Source organism: Leiobunum rupestre, chromosome 1, assembly GCF_980474605.1.
Source record: "Leiobunum rupestre chromosome 1, qqLeiRupe1.1.hap1, whole genome shotgun sequence".
Classification (NCBI taxonomy): domain Eukaryota; kingdom Metazoa; phylum Arthropoda; class Arachnida; order Opiliones; family Sclerosomatidae; genus Leiobunum; species Leiobunum rupestre.
Window position 1 is genome coordinate 33,974,597 of NC_143384.1, and position 22,122 is coordinate 33,996,718.

General features: G+C 37.6%; 3 protein-coding genes across 3 annotated transcripts; all 3 read left to right on the top strand.

The window, feature by feature from the left end:
- The first annotated feature begins 1,675 nt into the window (after nucleotides 1-1,675).
- Nucleotides 1,676-2,968, top strand: LOC149962181 (uncharacterized protein F54H12.2-like). The gene has a single exon (XM_090164418.1). It carries the CDS (start codon nucleotides 1,676-1,678, stop codon nucleotides 2,966-2,968), a length of 1,293 nt encoding a protein of 430 aa, XP_090020544.1.
- A 1,449-nt stretch (nucleotides 2,969-4,417) lies between these two features.
- On the top strand, nucleotides 4,418-5,011 carry LOC149962182 (baculoviral IAP repeat-containing protein 7-B-like). Its single transcript, XM_090164419.1, has one exon. The coding sequence runs from the start codon at nucleotides 4,418-4,420 to the stop codon at nucleotides 5,009-5,011; it is 594 nt and encodes a 197-aa protein (XP_090020545.1).
- A 462-nt stretch (nucleotides 5,012-5,473) lies between these two features.
- On the top strand, nucleotides 5,474-18,882 carry LOC149962183 (uncharacterized). Its single transcript, XM_090164420.1, has 4 exons — nucleotides 5,474-5,867; nucleotides 17,187-17,333; nucleotides 17,451-17,772; nucleotides 17,877-18,882. Exons 1-4 carry the CDS (start codon nucleotides 5,474-5,476, stop codon nucleotides 18,880-18,882), a joined length of 1,869 nt encoding a protein of 622 aa, XP_090020546.1.
- Nucleotides 18,883-22,122: the final 3,240 nt, after the last annotated feature.

The window sequence follows — 22,122 nt, forward strand, 5'->3', positions numbered from 1 at the left end:
CACCATCTGTAAATACAGTAAGACGAGCAATTCACGATTTCGATCAATTTGGTCACTTGCAACCTAGGTTTCGCGGATTGGGTCAACCGGATTTAGACTTCGAGAACAATGTACTCGCGTACTTTGTGGCATATCCTCGTCGCAGTTGCGCTAACGCCGCTGCTGATTTGGGTTGTTCTGCAAATCGTGTGTGAAAAATTCTTCGTAAGAATCGCTATCACCCATACAGAGCTACGCTCCACCAAGGACTAATTGACGGAGACCATCAAAGACGTTATGAATTTAGCAACTGGTTACTAAATGCTGTCCAAGAAGATAGACAATTTTTGCGCCATGTTTTGTTCTCCGACGAAGCGTCATTTTCTAGAGATGGGCCCTTTAATCATCAAAACAGCCATCTTTGGTCTGACATCAACCCACATTGGGGTTTTGAATATCATCACCAGGTTCAATTTGAACGGGTCAATGTTTGGGTTGGACTTGTTGGAAACCGTTTGATTGGTCCCTTTTTCCTGCCGACGAACCTCAACGGCCAAAGGTATTTACATTTTCTACAGAACGAACTGAGTGACGCAATCGACGACCTTCCATTGGCTGAAAGACGTCAGTTGTGGTTTCAGCAAGATGGCGCCCCTCCGCATTTTTCCCGGCAAGTAACTGAGCACCTCAACAACGAGTTTCCTGAAAGGTGGATAGGGAGAAATGGTCCAGTGCATTGGCCAGCAAGGTCACCTGACCTAACACCGCTGGATTATTTTCTCTGGGGATTCGTTAAAGCAAAGGTATACGCCACGCCCATTGAAACTAGGGAGGAACTCATTAGACGAATAATCAGTGCTTGCCGAGACGTCACACCAGAAATGGTAGAGAAAGCGTTTGAGAACTTAATTGTCCGCGCACAAACCTGTGTTGCAGCCAATGGTGATATTATTGAAAATGTTTTGTAAAAATTTATGTGAATAAAATATCTGCATTTAAAAACCAAACGTGTACATTTTTTCAAGTGTGAAAACTCTACTACGTTTGTATTAGACTTGTTCCCTTTTCAATTATCGTTTCAAACAATCGTAATTTGGCTTCACCAACTTGTAAATTTTTCAAGCTCGAATTTTCACTGATAAATAAATTGTTTTTCGTCGAGTGAACAATTTTTAAGGGTTTTCGATGACGGCCTACAACTTTATAATAGAAATTTTTTATCTCGCACCTAGTGGTCGAAAAATAATTTTTCAAAATTGGTGAAAAACATTACCGAAAACGCTCAAATTTCTCAAACTGATGTCCCCCGGTATAGAGAATTGACCTTCCAAATTTGAAATCGGTACTATAAATAGTTTTTGAAAAAAAAAACACTTTTCCGAGCAAAAAAAAGACCCTGTATAGGAAAACAAGCGTTGGGGGTCGGCAGTAAAATTCTCAATGACGCCGTTGCGGGGGAAAATATAAAATCTTCGGCGAGGAAACGTTTCAGTGAAGCTCTAGAAGGGATAACCGGACAAAGCGGTTCGGGGCGGAGAAAGCGTAGGAGAACTAAAACGAGAAGCAAGAAGAAGAAAACAACGAGCAGGAGGAAAACTAGAAAAAGGACCGTTAAACGCAGAATCGGGACAGTAGCTCGTCGGAAGTCCACGAAACACGTTCGTGACATTTTTTCCCTCAACTAAAAAGAACCAAAATGTACAAAGTTGAAGCCTTGAAATCGGAATTGGAACTGTTCTCGGTCACCCCCGTGCAAACTAGCGTCGAAAGCGCGACTCCAACTTTCTATCGACCGATCTCTACGCTACGAGATGATTCCCAAATTGAATTTTGTATCCCTAAAAGCCCGGAGTATACGGATCTCGCGATAAGTCTCCTTCACGTTAAATGTAAAGTAACGCGTGAGAATGGGGCTAATTTAGACCCCGACGTTAAATTATCAACTTGTAATAACCTAATGCATAGTCTCTTCGATCAAATTGAAATTTACTTGAACGACAATTTAATCACGCCCTCGGCAAGGCGATATTCATACCGAGCCTATTTAGAATCGCTCTTGAACTATTCAGGCGAGGCTAAAACTTCTCACCTGACTTCGTGTCTCTACGCCAAAGACGCTGCCGGAAAGTTTGACGATATAATTACCAACTCGGGGAGCAAGATTCGTCAAGCAGCTATTAAGGATTCAAAGGAAATTTCCTTAGTAGGGGCAATATACGCCGACCTTTTCAACATTCCGAAATACCTTCTAAGCGGTGTGGAAATTAAAGTTCGACTTTCTAGGAGTAAAACGGCCTTTGTCCTTATGGGAGACCCCTCCTTAAACGTGGGGAATTTTAAGATCGCTATAACGGACGCTACTTTGGAAATACGGAAATGCAAGATAAGTCCTCAAATCATTCTGGCTCACGAAAACGCTCTCTTAGGCGCCACAGCGAAGTACCCCTTTACCCGAACCGAAGTGAAAAGCCACGTACTGCTCACCGGCGTTTCAAATACGAGTCTCGACAATGTATGGCTGGGACCGCTCCCTCAACGCGTTATTATCGGCCTAGTCTCGCATACGGCTTGCACGGGCGATTTTCATAAAAATCCTTATAACTTTCAACCATTCGGGTTAAATTTCTTATCTCTCTACGTTGATTTGGACGCGGTTCCGAGCAAACCTCTCCAGCCCAAGTTTTCCCAGAATCAATTTGCCCGTGAATATTACACCTTGTTTACGGGGACGAATATACATTTTAAAGATGATGGGAATAGTATATCGCACTCGGAATATCCGAGGGGTTATACTATATATGCCTTTGATATCACGCCTGATCTTTCCGCGAGTGACAACTCTCATTGGAACCCCGTAAGACGGGGACAGTTACGTATCGAGTTGGGATTCGAAACCCCGCTCACTGAATCGGTTTCGGTCGTTATTTACGGGGAATTTCATAGTTTAATGCAGATAGATAAAGATCGCAACGTGGTGATTGATTATTAAAATGAACACATTAGAAATAAACGAGATCCTCGGGCATTTACCCGGGTATCAAGGTGCCTTTGCTTCCGATAGACTCCCCGAATATATCCCTTCCTTCCCCGCCTCCCTGGTCGTTAACCTCGATCCTCACGATGGGCCCGGGACTCATTGGGTAGCTATTTACCTAGACGCTTTCAGGAGGGCCGGGTACTTTGACTCGGCGGGTCGTCCGGTGACCCTCCCCACGATAAAAAAGTTCCTGAGAAAAAATTCCTCGAAAATACTCTACAATAGACGTCGTCTACAGGCCGTGGGAAGCAAAGTTTGCGGACAATACTGCGTGCTCTATCTGGAACATCGCTATAGGGGGCGGAGTTTGACCTCCTTCGCTGATAGGTTCACGAGGAACCAATGGAGTAATGACAATCGCGTGGAGACCCTATTTAAGAAGCGGAGTCAGAGGGGGTATCAGCCAACAGAAACATCATGGAAAGACCGCTGGTAGTTGTCGATTTTGAATTCTTACTCGGCGCGAAATACGAACCGGTCGTTAAAGAAGTTGCCGTCGCGTTCGTCGGGGAGTTTCCCCTAGTTAAAAGTTTATTCGTTAAACCTCCGTACCACGGTAGCGGTCTTTCTCACCACGTAGCCCGGCAAAATCAATGGGTCTTTACCCATATCAACGGTTACCTCTGGAACCACGGCGATACCCCTTACATCGAGCTACAACATTGGCTCAAGGCCTTAACCGAGGACTCCGAATTCGTTTACTGCAAGGGAGAGGAGAAATGTCACGTCCTCAGGAAACTCATCCCCCAAGAGGTGATCGAACTCGGGGAAATCAGTTGCCCCAAGGCCAAGGACATCAGCATCGGCCAGAACTATCGGTGTCGGTTTCATCGACGAGGGAGCCCGACGCTTCTCTGTGCGCGGGAGAAGGCCTGTCGCTTCGCCAAGTGGTTGGAGACCCATCACCAGACGGCTCCCTCGCCGCTCTTCGAGGAAGACGAAGGATTCTTTTAAAACTTTTCTTTATAAAAAAAAACAATTAATTATTTTTCGAACTCTTATGTTTTTAAAAAACCATTACGTAATTTTCTCAATTCGCGCGCGTATTTTCATTTCGTATCATTTTTCTTATATTCAGTGTTATCATTTTTTGTAATATCTTCCTTTGCGTTAATAAATGTTTCGTTCGAATTTATGTTTTATTTTTCAACATACACGCTTAAACTCGTAAGGGGGGATGGGGGGAAAGAGAAAGTCGAGGTTTTTTTAAACGTCTAGTACCGGATCATTCCCTGGGTCATTCCGGAAGTCGGAGAAGTAAGAGGTAGACGCTTTTTTTTTCTTAAGATGAATTTTGAGAAAAACAGAATCGCTAGTTTCAAGGGTTTTCCCTGTAAGTTTTTAAACGTGAGGGAGCTAGCGAAAGCGGGTTTTTTCTACGTCGGTCACCGGGACAGCGTAATGTGTTTCTCCTGTCAGCGTGTCGTCAAGGACTGGACGGCCGACGACGTCCCGTTACTAAGACACGAAAAAGAGTGTAACTTTTGTCCGTTCATAAGAAATGATTTTTCGGGGGATGTCCCAGCCCTGTCGATGGAGCTTGAAGGGTCAAAGCCGATGCGATACGAGATCGCGCGAATTCGTTCCTTTACTAGGGGATTTAATAATAATTATATTAAGAATAATATTATTAATAAGGAAGGTTTGCCGATTGATCCTTTAAGGGAAGCCAGGCATTTATCCAAAGCTGGTTTTTTTTATACGAATTTCAAAGATTGCGTAAAATGCTTTTCCTGTTCTGGGGAACTAATGAAATGGAATAAGGAAGATAGTCCGTTCGAGGAACATTGGGAAAATTTTCCTCATTGTAAATTTCTTATTTCGAGGGCAAGAAGTGGAAATGTAAAGCATTTAATAGCCGCTGAGGATATCGTAGAAAAGGACAACCAGTTGAATTATTCGACTTACCCCGAATCACGATTAATATACGATTCTTTAAACGAAATAGTCGAAGTCTTAGATGAAGGACGAGGTCTAGACATGCCCGGGGAATAATAGATTTCTCCCGAGGAATTCGAGAGGGGCCGCGTGATAATAGACTATTTTTAGGGGGGCCGTTCACCCCTCAGCGAGAGATGGAAAGAGAGATTTACCCTCCCGCCTCGGTTCTAAGGATCATTCGATCGGTCGCGGACGAAGGTGAAACTAACCAGCCACCTTATTCTTCGACTGCCGAGAAAGCCATAGTATACTGTTTTTTAAAAGAGGTGGTTGACATTTTAGAGGGTGATAAACGGAAACGACTGGAAACCAAACATTTTTGCACAATTGGATAATAGGTTTTGGAGGCCGTGTGAATCTCTCTTTTCCCCAACTTTCTCACGGTTTGAGAAATTCCTTCATTCGGGGCCTCTCCCCCCCTAGTTAGAGATTTCTCCCGGGATTTTAGTTCGGTAGGAATCATTCGATCGCTAGTTTACGAAGGTGTCGGACTAAATTTTTAACTTCCTCTAAAAAATGAATACCCTGGCGAAACGAGTCGCTAGTTTTAAAAAGTTCCCGGTGGAATATATGGACACTCTCGAACTGGCTCAGGCGGGCTTCTTCTTCGTAGGACATAAGGATATCACTATCTGCTTCTGGTGCGACGGTCTGGTGCGGGATTGGGAGCTGGGATCTAACCCCTTACATTGCCACACCGCCTTGTTCCCCGAGTGCGAGTACGCCAAGCTCGAGTTCGCGAAGCTACAGGAGACCTACGATGCCCAACTAGGCCCTATGAGGTATGCGGACGAGCGGTTGAAGACTTTCACCAGTTTCCCGCTAGAGAAGCCGTGCCACATGGAACTCACCAACGCGGGTTTTTTCTACACAAACTTTACGGACTACGTGAAGTGTTTTTTCTGCGGTGGTGAGATCGGAAATTGGGGTGCGGAAGACGATGCCTTTCTGGAACACGGGAGACTATTTCCCGATTGCAAATTTGCAAAAAACTATTATTGCGGGAACGTCTTTTTAAAATCATTCATGCTCAACATCGCGTAAAATTTGACCTCGTTCCCGTAACTTTCTTTTTCCTCGATGTAGAAGATCGAACTAACTATTCCTTATTAAATAATTTCCATTTTAAAAGAAGAATCTCCCTACTTAATAATATTTTACAGCCTATTTTATTAAAACATGTACAGAAAAGTGTAATAAAAAATGATTTAGTATAATATTCGTCTCGTTATTTTTTTCCAATACATTTTAGGTAAAAAAAGATAGGTAAGTGGAGGTATCCATAAAATGAGGTGAAGTTAGAGGGCTCCATAATTTTGGATCTATAAATTCGGTGAGTCTATGAAAATCGCTCCATAATTTTGGATCTATAAATTCGGTGGCTCTATAAAAAATCGCTCCATAATTTTGCTTATCTATAAAAAATGTGAGACCTTATCTATAATTCTGCTTATCTATAAAATCGCTCTATAATCTTGCTTATCCTTGGCCAGGCCTATTTCTCTACCCCACACCACCTATTTTCTTATTTCTTTACAACAGTAGTTCGTAAATAGAGTATTAAGCGACGTGATCTCGTAGTCAAATGTCCTATTTCAAGAGTTTTTGGCGAGTTACCCAATAACTTAAGTGTATCTTAATTATACGAATTTGTGCATATTAGTCGTACTAAGTTGAAACGAAGCGCAAATGTTAAAGTTTGCTAAGTTAAGGAAATAAGAATGAATGGCAGAGTGATAATAGTTCAATAGGGAATCTAAATAATATTTTAGAATTAGCAAAAACTGATCCTCGCCTAACATTTAAGACCACGGAACAGTATTTACACTGTTTCGGCTGTAAAAAGAGATTTAAGTTCTACGATAAATAATGATACTAGTGGTGAAGATTCCATTCTTTTGTCACAAATATGTGACATATGTTTAAATTTAGTTAATCGCCCGTGCCATAACGTTTCTCTGCTAATTCAAATATTAAAACGGTTTTCTTCAAAATCATTTCCAATAAGTTTGTAGATTTTAAATAACGAGATTCAAAGTTCCGTGGGGGCGAAACGATAAATTTTAAATTTACCAAAATTATTGTACCTTTATTGTCTTTGGTGAATCTCAATTTTATTTATTTTTGTTTCATTCGCTAATCGTTTTCCAGGTTAAAAAATTTGGCGGAAATGAAATTAATAATGATAATAAAATGAACCAGGTAGACTATACACTACAAAAACAAATGGCACCCTTAAGGTGCTTTCGGGAAAAATTCTAAGATGCACCCTCTGAGAAGGTGCTTTAAGATCGCCCATGAGAAAAATTGCTTTGTTCAGTCTTAATATTTGTACCTTTAAATTATATATTCAACGTTTCTCCCTTTCATGGACCCCACAGTGTAAATATCAATATGATACTGCGTGATGATTTAGGCGCACACATTCCAATCTGTTATAACGAAATAGATTTAACAATAACCCATTTAATGGGCGGCTCAAGGGCCGGGCAACCCGGGCAACTGCCCGGGGCGCCGGTTTGAGAGGGGCGCCGAAATTGAGTTATGAGCCTTTTTGGTTTACCAAGAATCTGATTTGTTTATAAAATTTTTAATGAAAGCATAACATAATTTGAAAAATCTTTAGCTAATTGGAAATACAAACCGTTTTACCAACCAAAATGTCCAACATAGTCGATGAACGTTTTTTGCGACTATTTATTTTACAATAGTAAATAAACCATAAAATTACGGTGCATAGTTCTGACGGATAAAGCATTTTCCTGTTATTTTCATTATAAACCAGGGTATATAATATGAAGAAGAAAAAGTGATTGGGCGATAGTACAAGAATAGAAGGGTGTCAGAATTTTTAGCCCGGTGTACCTAGCAACAGGGGCCATACCACCGGAGGCCTATCATCATAGTGCCCTACGCCAGCGTCCCCAAGCCCGGACAGATGACAAATCCAGCATGGGTAGTAGCGAGGGGCTAGCCAGTAAGAATTTGCCTGTACACCAATTACGTAATCAATAATGAGTACAGATGAGTACACATGATTACGATGAGTACAGACCGATTACGATGAGTACAGAATGATTAGGATGAGAACATAATGATTACGATGAGTACACAGGCAACCCAAATCTTTAAAATTGTTACAGATGAGTAATTAAGTACGGGATAGTTCCAATGAATACGCGTGATTACAGATGAGTACGAAAATTACAAATGTTTACGGGATTACAAATGAGTTCAAAAGATTACCGAAGATTACAGTTAGGGTGAACACCGATTACGGGAAGTAGTTAGCCCCTCGGGTAGTAGTACCCTACTACTGATGGTTGCACCTTTGACGCAAACCACTCAACCCAGAAAAAGTGCAGTAATTGGTGGACCAATCCTCATTTCGCACACAGCCGTGGGATTAAGAGTGGATGCTATAGCAAATCCAGCCGACACCCTACCTACGTAGGTAAAGAGTCATACCCTTTGGAGAGAGCTCCTAAAGGGGAACGACGGGAACACAGCTGTCCACATAATCCGGCACAGCTGGCACCGGAGATCCCGATGCGACTCCAAAAGGCCGAGAAACAGGAACAGAATTATCAAAATTATTTTAAGCACTAGAGGAAGGTTCAGCCTAATAATAAAAATATAATTCAATTATGTAATTGTTAAAACAGAAACGTTCAACTTGAACGAAAAAGAGCCTTTTACTGTATTCTTCCCCCTTAATCTGTCGTGTGTCCTGGGTTAGCGTTAGTCACTTCTATTTTACGCGCACGCGCAGAAAGCCATTTATTAGTTTCAATTAAATTGTTTTAGATAGATATTAATTAGAGACACGTTGAATTGAATTAAGATTATAAAAAAAGGAAATTAAGAGAAGCCGTTGAAGCAGAAAAGAAAGCGATAGCTTAAAAAAAGTTCTTAAGTGTAGGCCTTAAAAAATCCCGCCAAATACTGTTTTAATTAAGTTGTTAAAGCAATAAAGCGTTCTATCAAATAGGCCCAAAACCGGCCAAACGTTTCATACAGACTATAGAGCTAGTTCAGCAGGACTAACAAAGTTTGTTATTCTTTCGTTTAAGAAAATTTGGCTTATATATATATATATATATATATATATATATATATATATATATATATATGAATATTTTAGAGACGTACCTTTTAGCATATGTAACATAATTACTCAGTAGTATGCCACTGTTCTTTTATTCCATTCAAAAATCTTCACTAACGGTTTTTTTTCACCACGAACCAGTAAAAAGGTGTACTACGTTAGATTTTAACCTTTTTATTCATGCTAGTAATTTTGGGAGTCACACTATTTTCTACTAACATATTTATTTAAGCCAATGGAAAACCTCTAAATTGAGAAGGAATTTTTTGCGTCGGAATTTAAGTCAGCCCAATGTAGCTTCATTGAAATTTATAAACTCGCTCGGTTTATCTTGATGAAGTTAAATAATGAGTAATTTAGAAAAATAAAATTAAAATGACCAATACGGTTCGGTTCAGATATCACTTTCCGAAAATGAAATAAGTAGTCGAAGTGGGATATTCCACCAGCGTTATTAAATCCCATACCAAGCCTAGAAGAGTTAGGCCTAGGCTCAAAAGAATCTGCAAAGACTCCAACCTTTTAAATGCGCCAGAAAAGATCAACCTGAATTTCAAGTATTTTTTACAATAAACCTGCTTTTTTTATTTGACAATGCAAATTTATTTTAGAACATGAGTCTCCGAGAACTTAATTAATTGGCAAAATAATTACATTAACAGAACTTGACACTATATTTTAGCTCACAAGCCTTGGTTGTTCAAACCGGTTTGCTTACTAAAATAATGGCCGTCGGTTTATCGGCATTTGAGATTCGATGACATCAAATATGACATAAAATATGATGTCAAATATTACGTAGGGTATGTATGACGCAATATCTGTGAAACAAACCGTTAGTGAAGAAATAATGCTAGTGGCATACTTATGAGTAATTATGTTACATATGCTTTTAGGGGTTGTAGCCTGTAGGAGGGACCCTAGGTATTGAAGTACGTTTGGGGTTAAGAATATTTTCATGATCTAAGTTTCTTTTTAAACCCATGGATTTGAGACTAGTATTTTGCTTATTTACTCAAAGTATTGAGAAAGTGATTAAAGGGATTATTTATTGTTATGAAAACGGTAAATTTATAACATGGACATGGTAATGTTTTTTACCGAGGGGGGGGGGGTGTTTTAATTTAATATCAAAATGAAAGGGGCGCCAAAAATCCACCTTGCCCGGGTGTATAAAATTTCTTGAGCCGGCCCTGAACCAAATAGATTAATCTACGCGAAAAGGAGCAATGTCCCCCTATTGGTATTGAAAAGGCCGTTGAAAAGATGGTATTTATATAACAGCTGAAAAAATTCTTAATTCAAATTCAAATAAAATTAATATTTAATGATTAATAATACAGCCACCCTATTTAAAAAACAATAAACTTACTTTTACAAAACGGTATCTTTTCTGTCCATTTAGAGTTCAACATACACTTTGCATTCAGCTTTTGGTAAATAACATCTTTGCCAGTTGTCAAAAAGTAACCTTTGGGACACGAAAAGGTACAATTCCAAGGTGATAAAGGTTTTCTAGGCGAGCATTCATCTATTCTATGATCGATATGTTGCAATTCGCAATTGTAATTTTCTTAAATATAAAAAAAAGGTTATTTCATTTTTTTATTATAAGTAATAAAATTATTAAGCAGGAAAATTAGGGTAACAGGGACTTGGCAGTGCTACGTCATAGTTGTTTTCAATAGTTTTTTTCGTCTGGAAAAATTTGACCACAATGGCGGCCATGGCCAAGGCTACGGAGTGCCAAGTCTCTATATGGGTACGCGACGAAAAAATTAGAACTAATTATGAATTTAAACATTACTAAAAACAGAGTGTGTTATGATCCTTTTTTGTGTACCGATAACACTTAACAAATGAGTTTACAAATGAATTTACTTATTTCTACGACTGAATTGTAGTCTAGAAATTTACATTCATTCCTTCGGTACTTCACATGAAAATCCCTTAAATCAGAACGTGCGAACTTTACGAAAATGAATGTACGTAGGTACACTAACGTCGTGAGTAAAGTAAGTTTAAGAACCATTTATTTGTAAAAATAAAATAAAAGATGCAATTTTTATATAGTAGCGCTCGCGAAAAATGAAAACTAAAAAATAAACTACTCGTACCTTTGAACGGAATAAAAACCGCAGTGTCATTAAGCGAATCACTCGCATTGAATATTGAAAAATTTATAAAGCATAATTTAGGTAGTACCAGCTTGTTATTTTTCGGGACCCATTATCTAGGTCCAAACAGCCCCTAATTCACAGAACCAAATGTATTCTTAGGTTTCAGAGTATTATCTTCAACTTTTTCATTGAACATTTGTGTCTACCACCTGCCGGTAAAAAAATACTTTTTCTAAATCCGAGAAATTCTTCTGAAAACAACAGATTGAAGAGGTCCATTACTAGAGAACATATACTGAAAATTTCTGATTTTTTGTATGAGTGGTCTCAATCTTGTTCATAAATAAATCGAGTTAATTTTTGCTGTTTATCACAAAACTAAAATCGCAATATTTAAATGAAAATTTATTCCAAAAATCATATTTTTAAGTTACAAAAATTAAACCCTAACTATATCTTTTGCTTTTATACCTTAAAATTCAAGTTTATCGTTTAATTAATTTATTCAAATATCAAAATGGTGTTACTTACTTTTACATTGTAATGGATCGGCTGACCATATTTTACCATATCCACACATAATTCTTCTCTGTCCTCGGAAAGCCGAATTACCATTGGCACATCTGACGTTGCAGTACCAAGGGTCGACTTTGGATTTCCCAAAGCAACTAATTATTCTTGCTTCGTTTTTATCAAATTCCTCACAGTCATATGGGTCTGAAAAGATTCAAATTTGCTAAATGGTGCAATCAAAAGAGACGGTAGTCCAATTCAAGGTCCGAAGGAAGCCGAATTTACCCCCTCGTATCTCAAAAACTATAGGTCGTATCAAATCAAATGATGCATCGTCTGAAATGTTACAAGAACGCGACAAACATATACGAATTCCATCGTACAGGGTTGAGGCAACGTTTCGTAGTAATGGGTAAGGTTTAATTTCCTTCTTCTTCTTCTTTTTCCACCTTCTCCTCGCAGACAGCTCTACAGCAAAAACTACTGAACCGATTTAAATGCAATTTGGTATACAGTTTCCAATTAAGCTCTCATCGTGTCTTTCCGAAGGAGAAGTTCATATCTGGTATAGTTCTTGAGCTACGGTGACAAATGCACATTTTAGCGAGTCAGTAACGAAACCATGGAGTAATAAACACATAAGAAGTACTAAATCGGCGCGACCAACGATTTAAAAAAATTAATGCAAAAGGTTTGAGGGTTGATTCTAGGTGAAAAAGTGGCGCTGTGTTCGAATAAATAGTCTTAAAGGTTAAAATGTCCGCTATGACGGATATACTTGAAAACTATGTATGCATCATATTTATAGGTGGATTGTAGAAAAAAGGGGCGCTGAGTTCGACAATAATAGTCTTAGAAGTGCCAGGGTTGGTGGTTGTCCGCAATAGGGCTTGTCGATAATTAAGTCCAGTTTATGACGTTTATGGTAATATTATTACAGAAATAGATTAAACATTCGAATGCTACTGATTTATAGGTTGTTTCTAACAAGGAGACGACCCGAGGTGTAACACACCGATTTTGTTCAAACTCGGGGGTTTAGTAGACCTTCATTTAACTTGAAACACCCTAAAGGGAAATGTCTCCATAGGCAACCGTTTTGCCATGGCAACCAAAAATGTTTTTGACAACACAAAATGGAAATTTTCCCATTGAAAATAACATTTTTAAATTTTAATTTTTGAAAATGCTAAAAATAGAAATTATAAATAAGAAAATAATGAAAAAGTTCGAAGTTGATTAAAATCTTTACAGGGGTACCCTTACATTTGGTCAGACTCCCATGTTATATTCAATAGGAAAATTTCCATTTTGTATTGTCAAAAACATTTTTGGTTGCCATGACTAAACGGTTGCCTATGGAGACATATCCCTTTAGGGTGTTTCAAGTTACATAAAGGCATACCAAATCCCCGAGTTTGAACGAAATCGGTGCGTTACACTACGGGTCGTCTCCTTGTAAGTGTAAGAGGTGCAGTGAGTTCAAAGTGTCTCGTCAGCGTCAGGGTAGGTAGTAGGGATGAAACTGATAAGCGGAACCGGAACCGAGAAAAACCGAGTAACTTCTAGGAACCGGAACCGATAATATAACGGTTTTATCGTTTCATGATGTAGGGGGGGATGATGTACTTTCACGTTTTGGGGAGACATTGCTTTCACTTCCGCTCCTCATTTCAGGGGCGTAGGAACGTTTTAGAAGTTGGAGGGGCAAAGAGAAACAAAACGGGGGTCTAGGAGCTTAGCCCCCGATGTAGAGTGAGTAATAGGTCGCGAAAGTCCTTAAGGCATTATCAGTAACAACAGTTATCATACGAAGTGTATTTTAATCTTTAGAGTCGTTTATGAATTTAAGATACACAAATCCACAATAATAAAATGATAATGGTTTTGAATTTTTAAAGGAGTGTAGCTTCACCGAATGCCTGTGTTACTGTTTGAATACTATGTAAATTGGCGGGAAAAGACACAGGTAAGCTTCTATAAGCTTTATAAGCTTTTAAATTGAAAATATAATAATAATAATAATAATAATAAGCTAGGCTAATACCCAAGGCACCACCTTAGGCCTAAGTCAATTTGAGCTTTTAAAGATTTCAACTAACCAAAAAATTGAAGTGGCAATAACATTAGTTGCCCCTCCCAGCAAAATTCTAGGGAGGGGCATTGCCCCCTCGGTTCCTACGCCCCTGCCTCATTTCATTGAAAAATATTGACGGGATTTCTATGAATCTTTTAGATTTCAGTTGAGTATATCGTTTTAAATGGAGTCCATATTATTTCCTTCAATACGTATTGCCACTTGTGAAATGTTAGCAAATGCATAAGTGGAAATTTCAGATTTTCTAGACTAAATCTACCCAGGCCAGCAATTATATTATGCAAACGAATTAGCCTTTCCTTCAAAACTTTAGATTCAGAAACACAACTTAGTTATTATTTACAAGGTTTAATGATCTGCTATAAAACACTTGTCTCGATACTTTTCAAACTTCAGTGTGTTACTTTCATTATGTACGTTGTTTGGATATTCATACGACGGTTATTGTGGTTGTATTTATGAAGTTTTGGGCGCACCTGTTGAAACATAAAGAAATATTTGAAGCAAGTAAAACATTAACTTGCCGCCCTAAACAATTGCTCGGGAGGCACACTAGTAGCAGTAGACGACAAATATGTTTTGTGGTCTTTGCTACATTTGTGAAATTGTATCGTAATTTCCGACTGAAGAAAATAAAACTAAAACTATCGCGGATTTCCGGATTATGCCAGTTTTTAAAGCAAACATTTGGAGGACGAGCCCATTTTCAATTACGAAAACGTAGAGTTATCACATAGAGTTATCTGAGATAGGATAAAGATGAGCTTATATGAAGAACTAATAGTAAATTAAGAAGTGTAATTACTAAATTTCAACATGCGCTAAATGTTGGTAAATAATGTTATCAAAAACTCGGTTCCGGTTCCGGTTCCGGTGTCGGTTATAATTTTTTTTACAAATATCGGTTCTGGTTCCGGATACGGTTATCAAATTTTTATATTATCGGTTCCGGTTCCTAGAAGTTACTCGGTTTTTCTCGGTTCCGGTTCCGCTTATCCGTTTCATCCCTACTGCCTACCCTGACGCTGACGAGACACTTTGAACTCACTGCACCTCTTACACTTACGAGGAGTGTACCCGAGGTGTAAATAACCGATTTTGATGAAACTCGGGGGGTATGTAGACCTTGGGGTAACATGAATTTTCACCAAGGGAAAAGTTACGCTGGGCTTCCGTTTTGCTATGGCAACCGAAAATGTTTTTGACAACTTAAAATGAAAAAATCTACATTTAAAAAAGCAAAATTAAAATTAAAATTAAAATTTCAACTAAAATGCTAAATATTAACAATTTTGGGTGAAATCCATCAAGTAGCCCCCCTGTGAAACCAAGAAAATCCCATACTTTTTTAAATGTAGATTTTTTCATTTTATGTTATCAAAAACGTTTTTGGTTGCCATAGCAAAACGGAAGCCCAGCGTAACTTTTCCCTCGGTGAAAATTCATGTTACCCCAAGGTCTACATACCCCCCGAGTTTCATCAAAATCGGTGATTTACACCTCGGGTACACTCCTCGTTAGAAACAACCTATAAGTCAGTAGCATTCGAATGTTTAATCTATTTCTGTAATTATATTCCCATAAACGTCTTAAACTGGACTTATTTATCGACAAGCCCTATGGCGGACAGCCACCGCCCTGACACTCGCAAGACTATTGTTGTCGAACTCAGCGCCACTTTTTTCCTACAATCCACCTATAAATATTACGAAAAGGACTTGATTCAATTTTGGACATTGGATCCAATTTGTATCAAGCTATATCCTTAAGGGATCAAAGAAGGATCAACTATTACTTGATCAAATAATCTTTATCAAATTTGGATCCAAAAAATCTTTTAACTAAGAACTGGATCCAAGTTTGATCAAAATTGGTTTGATGCAATAGCATTAGCTCCAAATTTGGATCCAAATTAATTTGATCAAATAAAATTGTATCAAATTTAGATCCAAAAAAATCTCAACTAAGAATTGGATCAAAATTTGGATCCAAATTAGATTGATCAAATAAAATTGTATCAAATTTTGATCCAAAAAATCTGTTAACTAAGAATTGGATCCAAGTTTTATCCAAATAGGTTTGATCAAATAAAATTGTATAAAATTTAGATCCAAAAAAACCTTTAACTAAGAATCGGATCCAAGTTTTATCCAAATAGGTTTGATCAAATAAAATTGTATAAAATTTAGATAAAAAAAATCTTTAACTCAGAATCGGATCCAAGTTTGAACAAAATTGGTTTGATATAATAGCATAAGCTCCAAATTTGGATCCAAATTAATTTGATCAAATAAAATTGTATCAAATTTAGATCCAAAAAATCTTAACTAAGAATTGGATCAAAATTTGGATCCAAATTAATTTGATCAAATAAAATTGTATCAAACTTTGATCTGAAGTTTCAATAACATACGATAGACTAACTGTAAATAATGCATATATGGTCTTAAATACATACCAGTACCAGTAAAAATTTGTTTAGCCTTTTCCTGATATTAGGGTTTTATAACATCGTAGTGGAAATTGTAAATCAATAACCTCGATAGATCTAAAATGACAAAACCTGTATATATAGGACGATTTAGGATGAGCTTTTTATTGGTGGAGTGAATTCCCACGAGATCATTTTGGAACATTATAAACTTTTCGAATTCTGGTGAACTAGCTGTTTTAACAGCCTTTTCGGGTGTAGTTACCAATTTGAAATGGTTTTTCCTTAGAAAAAAAAATAACAATGAAATAAACTTTAATATAAATTTTTATTATTTTTTTATTAAAATTAATTGTTTACCGAAGACTGCATTTCCAGCAAACACAAAAACGTCCTTTGGACATCCGATAGACGTACACTCGGATCTTGCCTTCATCCGTAAGACATCCCAAAATCCGGGGTGGACGTCGGTTGGACGTTAAAGGACGACTGAATGTCCGGTTTGTCTAGAGCCGTAGTACGTCCCGGGGACGAGTTTTCGGACGTCCAACGGCGATTACGGCGGTCTTCCCCTGGATGTCTTTCTATAAAACCTAGATATGTCTTTAGGCCTTTAATTTGGTTCAACCAGGGCTCAATAGGGATGAAACTAGGACGTTCATTGGCTGTCGTATTATGAACAAATAATACATAGTTTTCACTAAAGGGGGTAGGCATATTTTAGCGCTCATTTCATCCCCTATTCCCTCCCCCGTACAGTACTGCCGGGTTCTTGTTGGTTGCAGCCTAGTAGACGAACTTTCACTCTAGGCTGGTTTTCTTATGGAAAAGCTCGTTAGGGTTAATATTTTTTAAATTTTATTTTATTATTAATAATTCTATGAAGTCGTGTTCGGTTCTCAAGTGTAAAAATCGGTTCGAAAAAGGTTCAGGAGTATCATTTTATTCGTTTCCAACAGTTAATACCAGGCATGGACCAGTTTTTGAAGAACTGACTAAAAGGAGAAGAAAGGCTTGGGTGCAGGCTTTACGCCAAGACAGGTTCTCAAATTCGACTCTCAAAATTCCTAAGTGGCATCGAATTTGTAGCCATCATTTTATATCAGGTAATAAATTTTTACGACATTTAAATTAAAAATTGTAGCGTTTTAACTCGTTAAAGCAAGGTTATAATAGTTTATTTTAGAAAGCAATTCATAACCCTTGGTGTGTTATAATTATAGGCAAACCTTCTCGTTTGAAAGATGAATTACACCCTGATTGGGTTCCTTCCCTGAACTTAGGATACCAAACTGTACAAAGTCATAGATCTCTGAAATCCAAACTGAACCTTCACAACCGGTCTATAGAGCGAGCCAAACGAAAGCGAGAATCCGATTGTGATATATCCATGTCATCTTCAGCCGGAAATGAAAGTGCCTACTTTACGCTAGATGAAGTAGATGAAGATGATATAAATGAATCTATATGTGATAGAGAACTTGCCTTAGCAATGGTTATGGAAAAAGCTGATAGGGAACTTGTCCAAGCTAGGGTATGGAACATGTAACTGAGAATGAAGTTTCAGTAATAAGAGAAGTAGCCTGTCAGTCAGACGCAACCAGTCAAATTGATTCCATACCAGTTCCGAAAATGTTGGATAATTCTAGCCAAACTAACACCAAAACATACGTTAATGCAGATATACAAACAGATTTAACAATGGATTACATCAATCAACTTGAAGAAAACTTGAAAGCAAACAAACTGGATGAAGACTACGTGCGAGCGGATGAAGATCGCGCACACTATTACACCGGCCTTCCAACATTAACTATAATATTGGAAACATTTAATTTACTAGTTGCTCATATCCAACCCAATTTAAATGCCAAATTAACCTTATTTCAAGAGTATTATATTTGTCTGCTACGGTTACGATTGGATTTAGATGTTAAAGACCTAGCATACAGATTCCTTGTGTCCCCAGCTACTATTTCTCGAGTAGTTGATAAATGGCTAGATATCATGAACGTTAGGCTTGATCGGCTAATTAGATGGCCATCGAGGGATGAACTTTATTTAACGATGCCCAATTCCTTTAAAGAGGCGTTTGGCAATAAAGTAGCCGCTATAATAGATTGTTTTGAGATTTTCATTGATAGACCTTCATCCTTAGATGCTAGAGCGGAAACATGGTCTCATTACAAACATCACAACACTATGAAGTTCCTCATTGGTATAACACCCCAATTGTCTGTTTCCTTCATTTCAGAGGCTTGGGGAGGTCGCTCTTCCGATAAACACATAACAGAGGAATGCGATATTTTGAAAAACTTGATACCTGGAGATCTTATTTTAGCTGATCGTGGGTTTAACATATCAGAATCCGTGGGATTTTATTGTGCCGAAGTAGCAGTCCCTGCTTTCACAAGAGGAATAAAACAACTAAGCCCAAAGGAAATAGGCGACACGCGGAAGATTGCCAATGTTCGAATACACGTTGAGCGTGTTATCGGATTGGTTAGAAATAAATATAGAATTCTTCAATCAATCATTCCCATAGACTACGTGCGAAATCATGATAATGTAGGAGAACCTACCAAATTAGATAAAATAGTGAAAGTTTCTTGCGCTTTGATTAACACGTGTGATTCTGTAATTGGATTTGATTAAGGCTATAAAGACAGACTCGTAGATTTTGATTAATAAAATTTTTATAATATCATTAAAACATACATCACAGCTCATTTCTTTGTACTAGTTTACGCTAGAAAGACAGTCTCATAGATTTTGTAGTTAATAAAATCGCGTAAGATCATTAAAACATCACATATTCTTTGTATTAGCTGTTGGTTTACTTTTACCTCGAGTTTTTGGTGGAACGTTTACCATTGTTTTAGAACATTCTGGGCAAAACCATTTTTTCGTAGTAGGGGCTTTTTATTGCCTAGACATTTAAAATGAAACCACTCAAAGGGGCAATTTTCACTAACACAGGCAACCATCTTTCCATCCTCCGACTGACCACAATAGCAGTAAGTTTTAGGAACATTATTTTGAGACTTTCCATTTACAACATTTATCGGTATATTGGCAATTCCATTGCGAAGATCATGAGTTGTGAAATGTTGGCTGACTAGTTCGGGAAGAATACAGTTGTGGAAGAATTAAGTCGCTTTAGCTAACAGCTCTTTACAAAAGTCCACATTTGGGAATATTCTTTCTATTTTTACACCTTTCGTTGTCCATATCACAAAATCGGAGTATTAAGCTTCACATACGAACATTTGTAGTTGAACCTGATAGTAATAGGCGTGATTTGTATTGAGTTTGAATTAACTTGCCGCTTCATTAAATTTCAATGGCGAATATTGTGTTTCAGCAAACTCTTCAATCGTTAGGTCTCTTACGGAATAGGGAGCTTTAACTTCTAATGTTCCTGTGCCACAACATTTACAAGACAATAAACTGGGGACGCTCCGATAAATGGGTAAGTTGGATTAATAAAAAATCCACATTTGCGAACAGTAAGATCTACATGTTGCTTTCGATTTTCTGCAATGAACGCACCTACAGCCGTATCTTCATGCTTTTTACCCCAATCTGTAGCTTTGGAAAAACATTTAACCTCCGGATAACAGATTGATTTCAGCAGGCTAACAGATGGTTTTACAAGACTAGTGTGACAAACTGACTTAGCATTGGATGAACTAACCCTTCCAGCTTTCTGGGCGTACCAAATTTTACTCGCACCTTGTGTCCTGGTTAATAATTAAATCTTGACGGATTGTTCTTTTGCGATTTTGATTTTATCTTTCAGTGTTTTGCAAATCTTAAGGACTTCATTTAACGGCAAATCACTTGCTTCGCTTTGTCGAAGGTTTGTTAAGGGTGGAGGTAGCTCCACTGACTTTGGCACATAATCCTTATTATAGGGGCTAATAAGTGGTAAAATAACTGGTTTTGATTTTGACGTAAATAAACAGTTTAAATATTCAATAAATTCATCATTTCTAACGTTCGGTACAATTTTTTTCATCTTACTGGACGGGTTGTCATAGTTTCAGGATCAACGAGTAAACGTTCTAAATTCTTCTTTCGTTGTTTAGCTGATGAAAAGTTTATCTCTCGAGCTCTCTTAAATGGTACTTGTTTAAGATGGGGAACTAGCCATTTGTTTAACTTTTCAGTTGATGATTGATTTTTTAAAATCGTTACCCCTGCATCAATTAAAAACAAAATTGCACCCACATGATAACATGACTCTCCGAGTCCGGCCATGCAGGAGCAATGTGCAGTTAATACCTCCCCACTTTCTCTAGCAATAATCCAGTTGTGTAAGTAATCATCGTTAGATTTTTTAGAATGTTTTACCTAAGAGAAAAATATTACATTAGCACAAATTGCACTATATACTTTAGACTTATTATGGTACTGTACATACCTTTCCCAAAACGATTTTCAAGTATTCTCCAAATTCTTGACGAGAATACCATTTATATTCCCACTTGTCAGAAATGTGTGGGATTCCAGACTCTTATGGTTTTTCATTTCTTCTAACGTGACCGAGTTTGTTGTGTGTAAAAGATACATTGTTATATCTGAAAACAGTACCCTTGGCCATTCCGAAGCATCACTTTTGAAATCGTCCATACTTTCCTCATATGGGTCGAATCCCACAAATTTTAAGATTTTTTTTTAATATAACTTGTCGCTATCAAGCAGAGATTCAAAATATCCTTTGAAAAATTTCCTACAAGATTTCTCACTCATTTTAAATTTAATTAAAGTTTGGCCCTCGGCCACTCCATAAGAAAAGCAGCCTAGAGTAGTACGGGGGAGGGAATAGGGGATGAAATGACCGCTAAAATATGCCTACCCCCTTTAGTGAAAACTATGTATTTAAAAATCCAAACTTGATATTAAAATTTTATTTAAAACATTAAAATACAAGATAATGGAAAAATCCATCAACAAGTGTACAATTTGATTGTAATAACACGAACTCTGCATTAAAAATAAATAATTAAGACTACCGGATAAAAAGTGTACTCTAGAAATTGCTGTTTCTCGAAGTTTAATTTTAATATCTATCCAAATCTTACTTTTGGAATTCCAAATTCAATATATAAAATATAATAGTATGAAATAAAGCTGTAGGCGAACCGTTCAGTGAGAGTAATGAATAATAAACTTAAAAAGTTAAATTGAAACATGTACAGGTCCAAAATGAACTTTAAAAACAGCGAACCTTCCTTAACTTTCGGAGAATACACTGCAAATCTTACTTTTGGATATACAAATTCACTAAACTATTCACGAAACACATTTGAGCTATAAGTCCACCATTCAGTGAGAGTGAAGATGAATACTCCATAAAGGTAACGAGTCAAAATAGACTTTGATCAAACATATTGTCTTCCTACCTCTGTAAAAGACACATTAAAAAAATCGAGTTAAAATCATTAAAAAAATCAAACAGTTTTTTAATAAAATACTTACTCTTATGATTTATTATCAGAAATACTAGAGATTACTATGTTATAATCTTTAACGTTTGTGTAGAACGCATTATGGACTTTATGGTGACCGATTCCAAACTATCGAGTAATGGCGTCGTACAAAAGAAACTACAAACTGGCCCCTGGGCTACCAAATATTTTAAACCGAGGGGCTAACCACTCTTAGAAAGTCTGTACACCGGACTACGCTAAGATTACCACTGCCAAAGGCAGGGACTTCAAAGATTACGCGTAGTCCCATTAGTACAGTCAAAGGTACGGTTCTGTACACCGATTACACGGAGTGATCAGCCCCTCGTTTTAAACGGACTTTAGGGCGGCCAAATTATATGAGCTTTTTCGCAGTAATTGGCTGTGATTGTAGAAATAATTCACGAAATAAAATAATTAT

Excerpts from the sequence above, each read along its gene's own strand:
- LOC149962181 (XM_090164418.1), top strand. The coding sequence starts at position 1,676 with ATGTACAAAGTTGAAGCCTTGAAATCGGAATTGGAACTGTTCTCGGTC.
- LOC149962182 (XM_090164419.1), top strand. The coding sequence starts at position 4,418 with ATGTGTTTCTCCTGTCAGCGTGTCGTCAAGGACTGGACGGCCGACGAC.
- LOC149962183 (XM_090164420.1), top strand. The coding sequence starts at position 5,474 with ATGAATACCCTGGCGAAACGAGTCGCTAGTTTTAAAAAGTTCCCGGTG. Across the intron at positions 5,868-17,186 it reads GAAGTGTTTTTTCTGCGGTG|TTAATACCAGGCATGGACCA; the intron begins GTGAGATCGGAA and ends CGTTTCCAACAG. Across the intron at positions 17,334-17,450 it reads TAGCCATCATTTTATATCAG|GCAAACCTTCTCGTTTGAAA; the intron begins GTAATAAATTTT and ends TTATAATTATAG.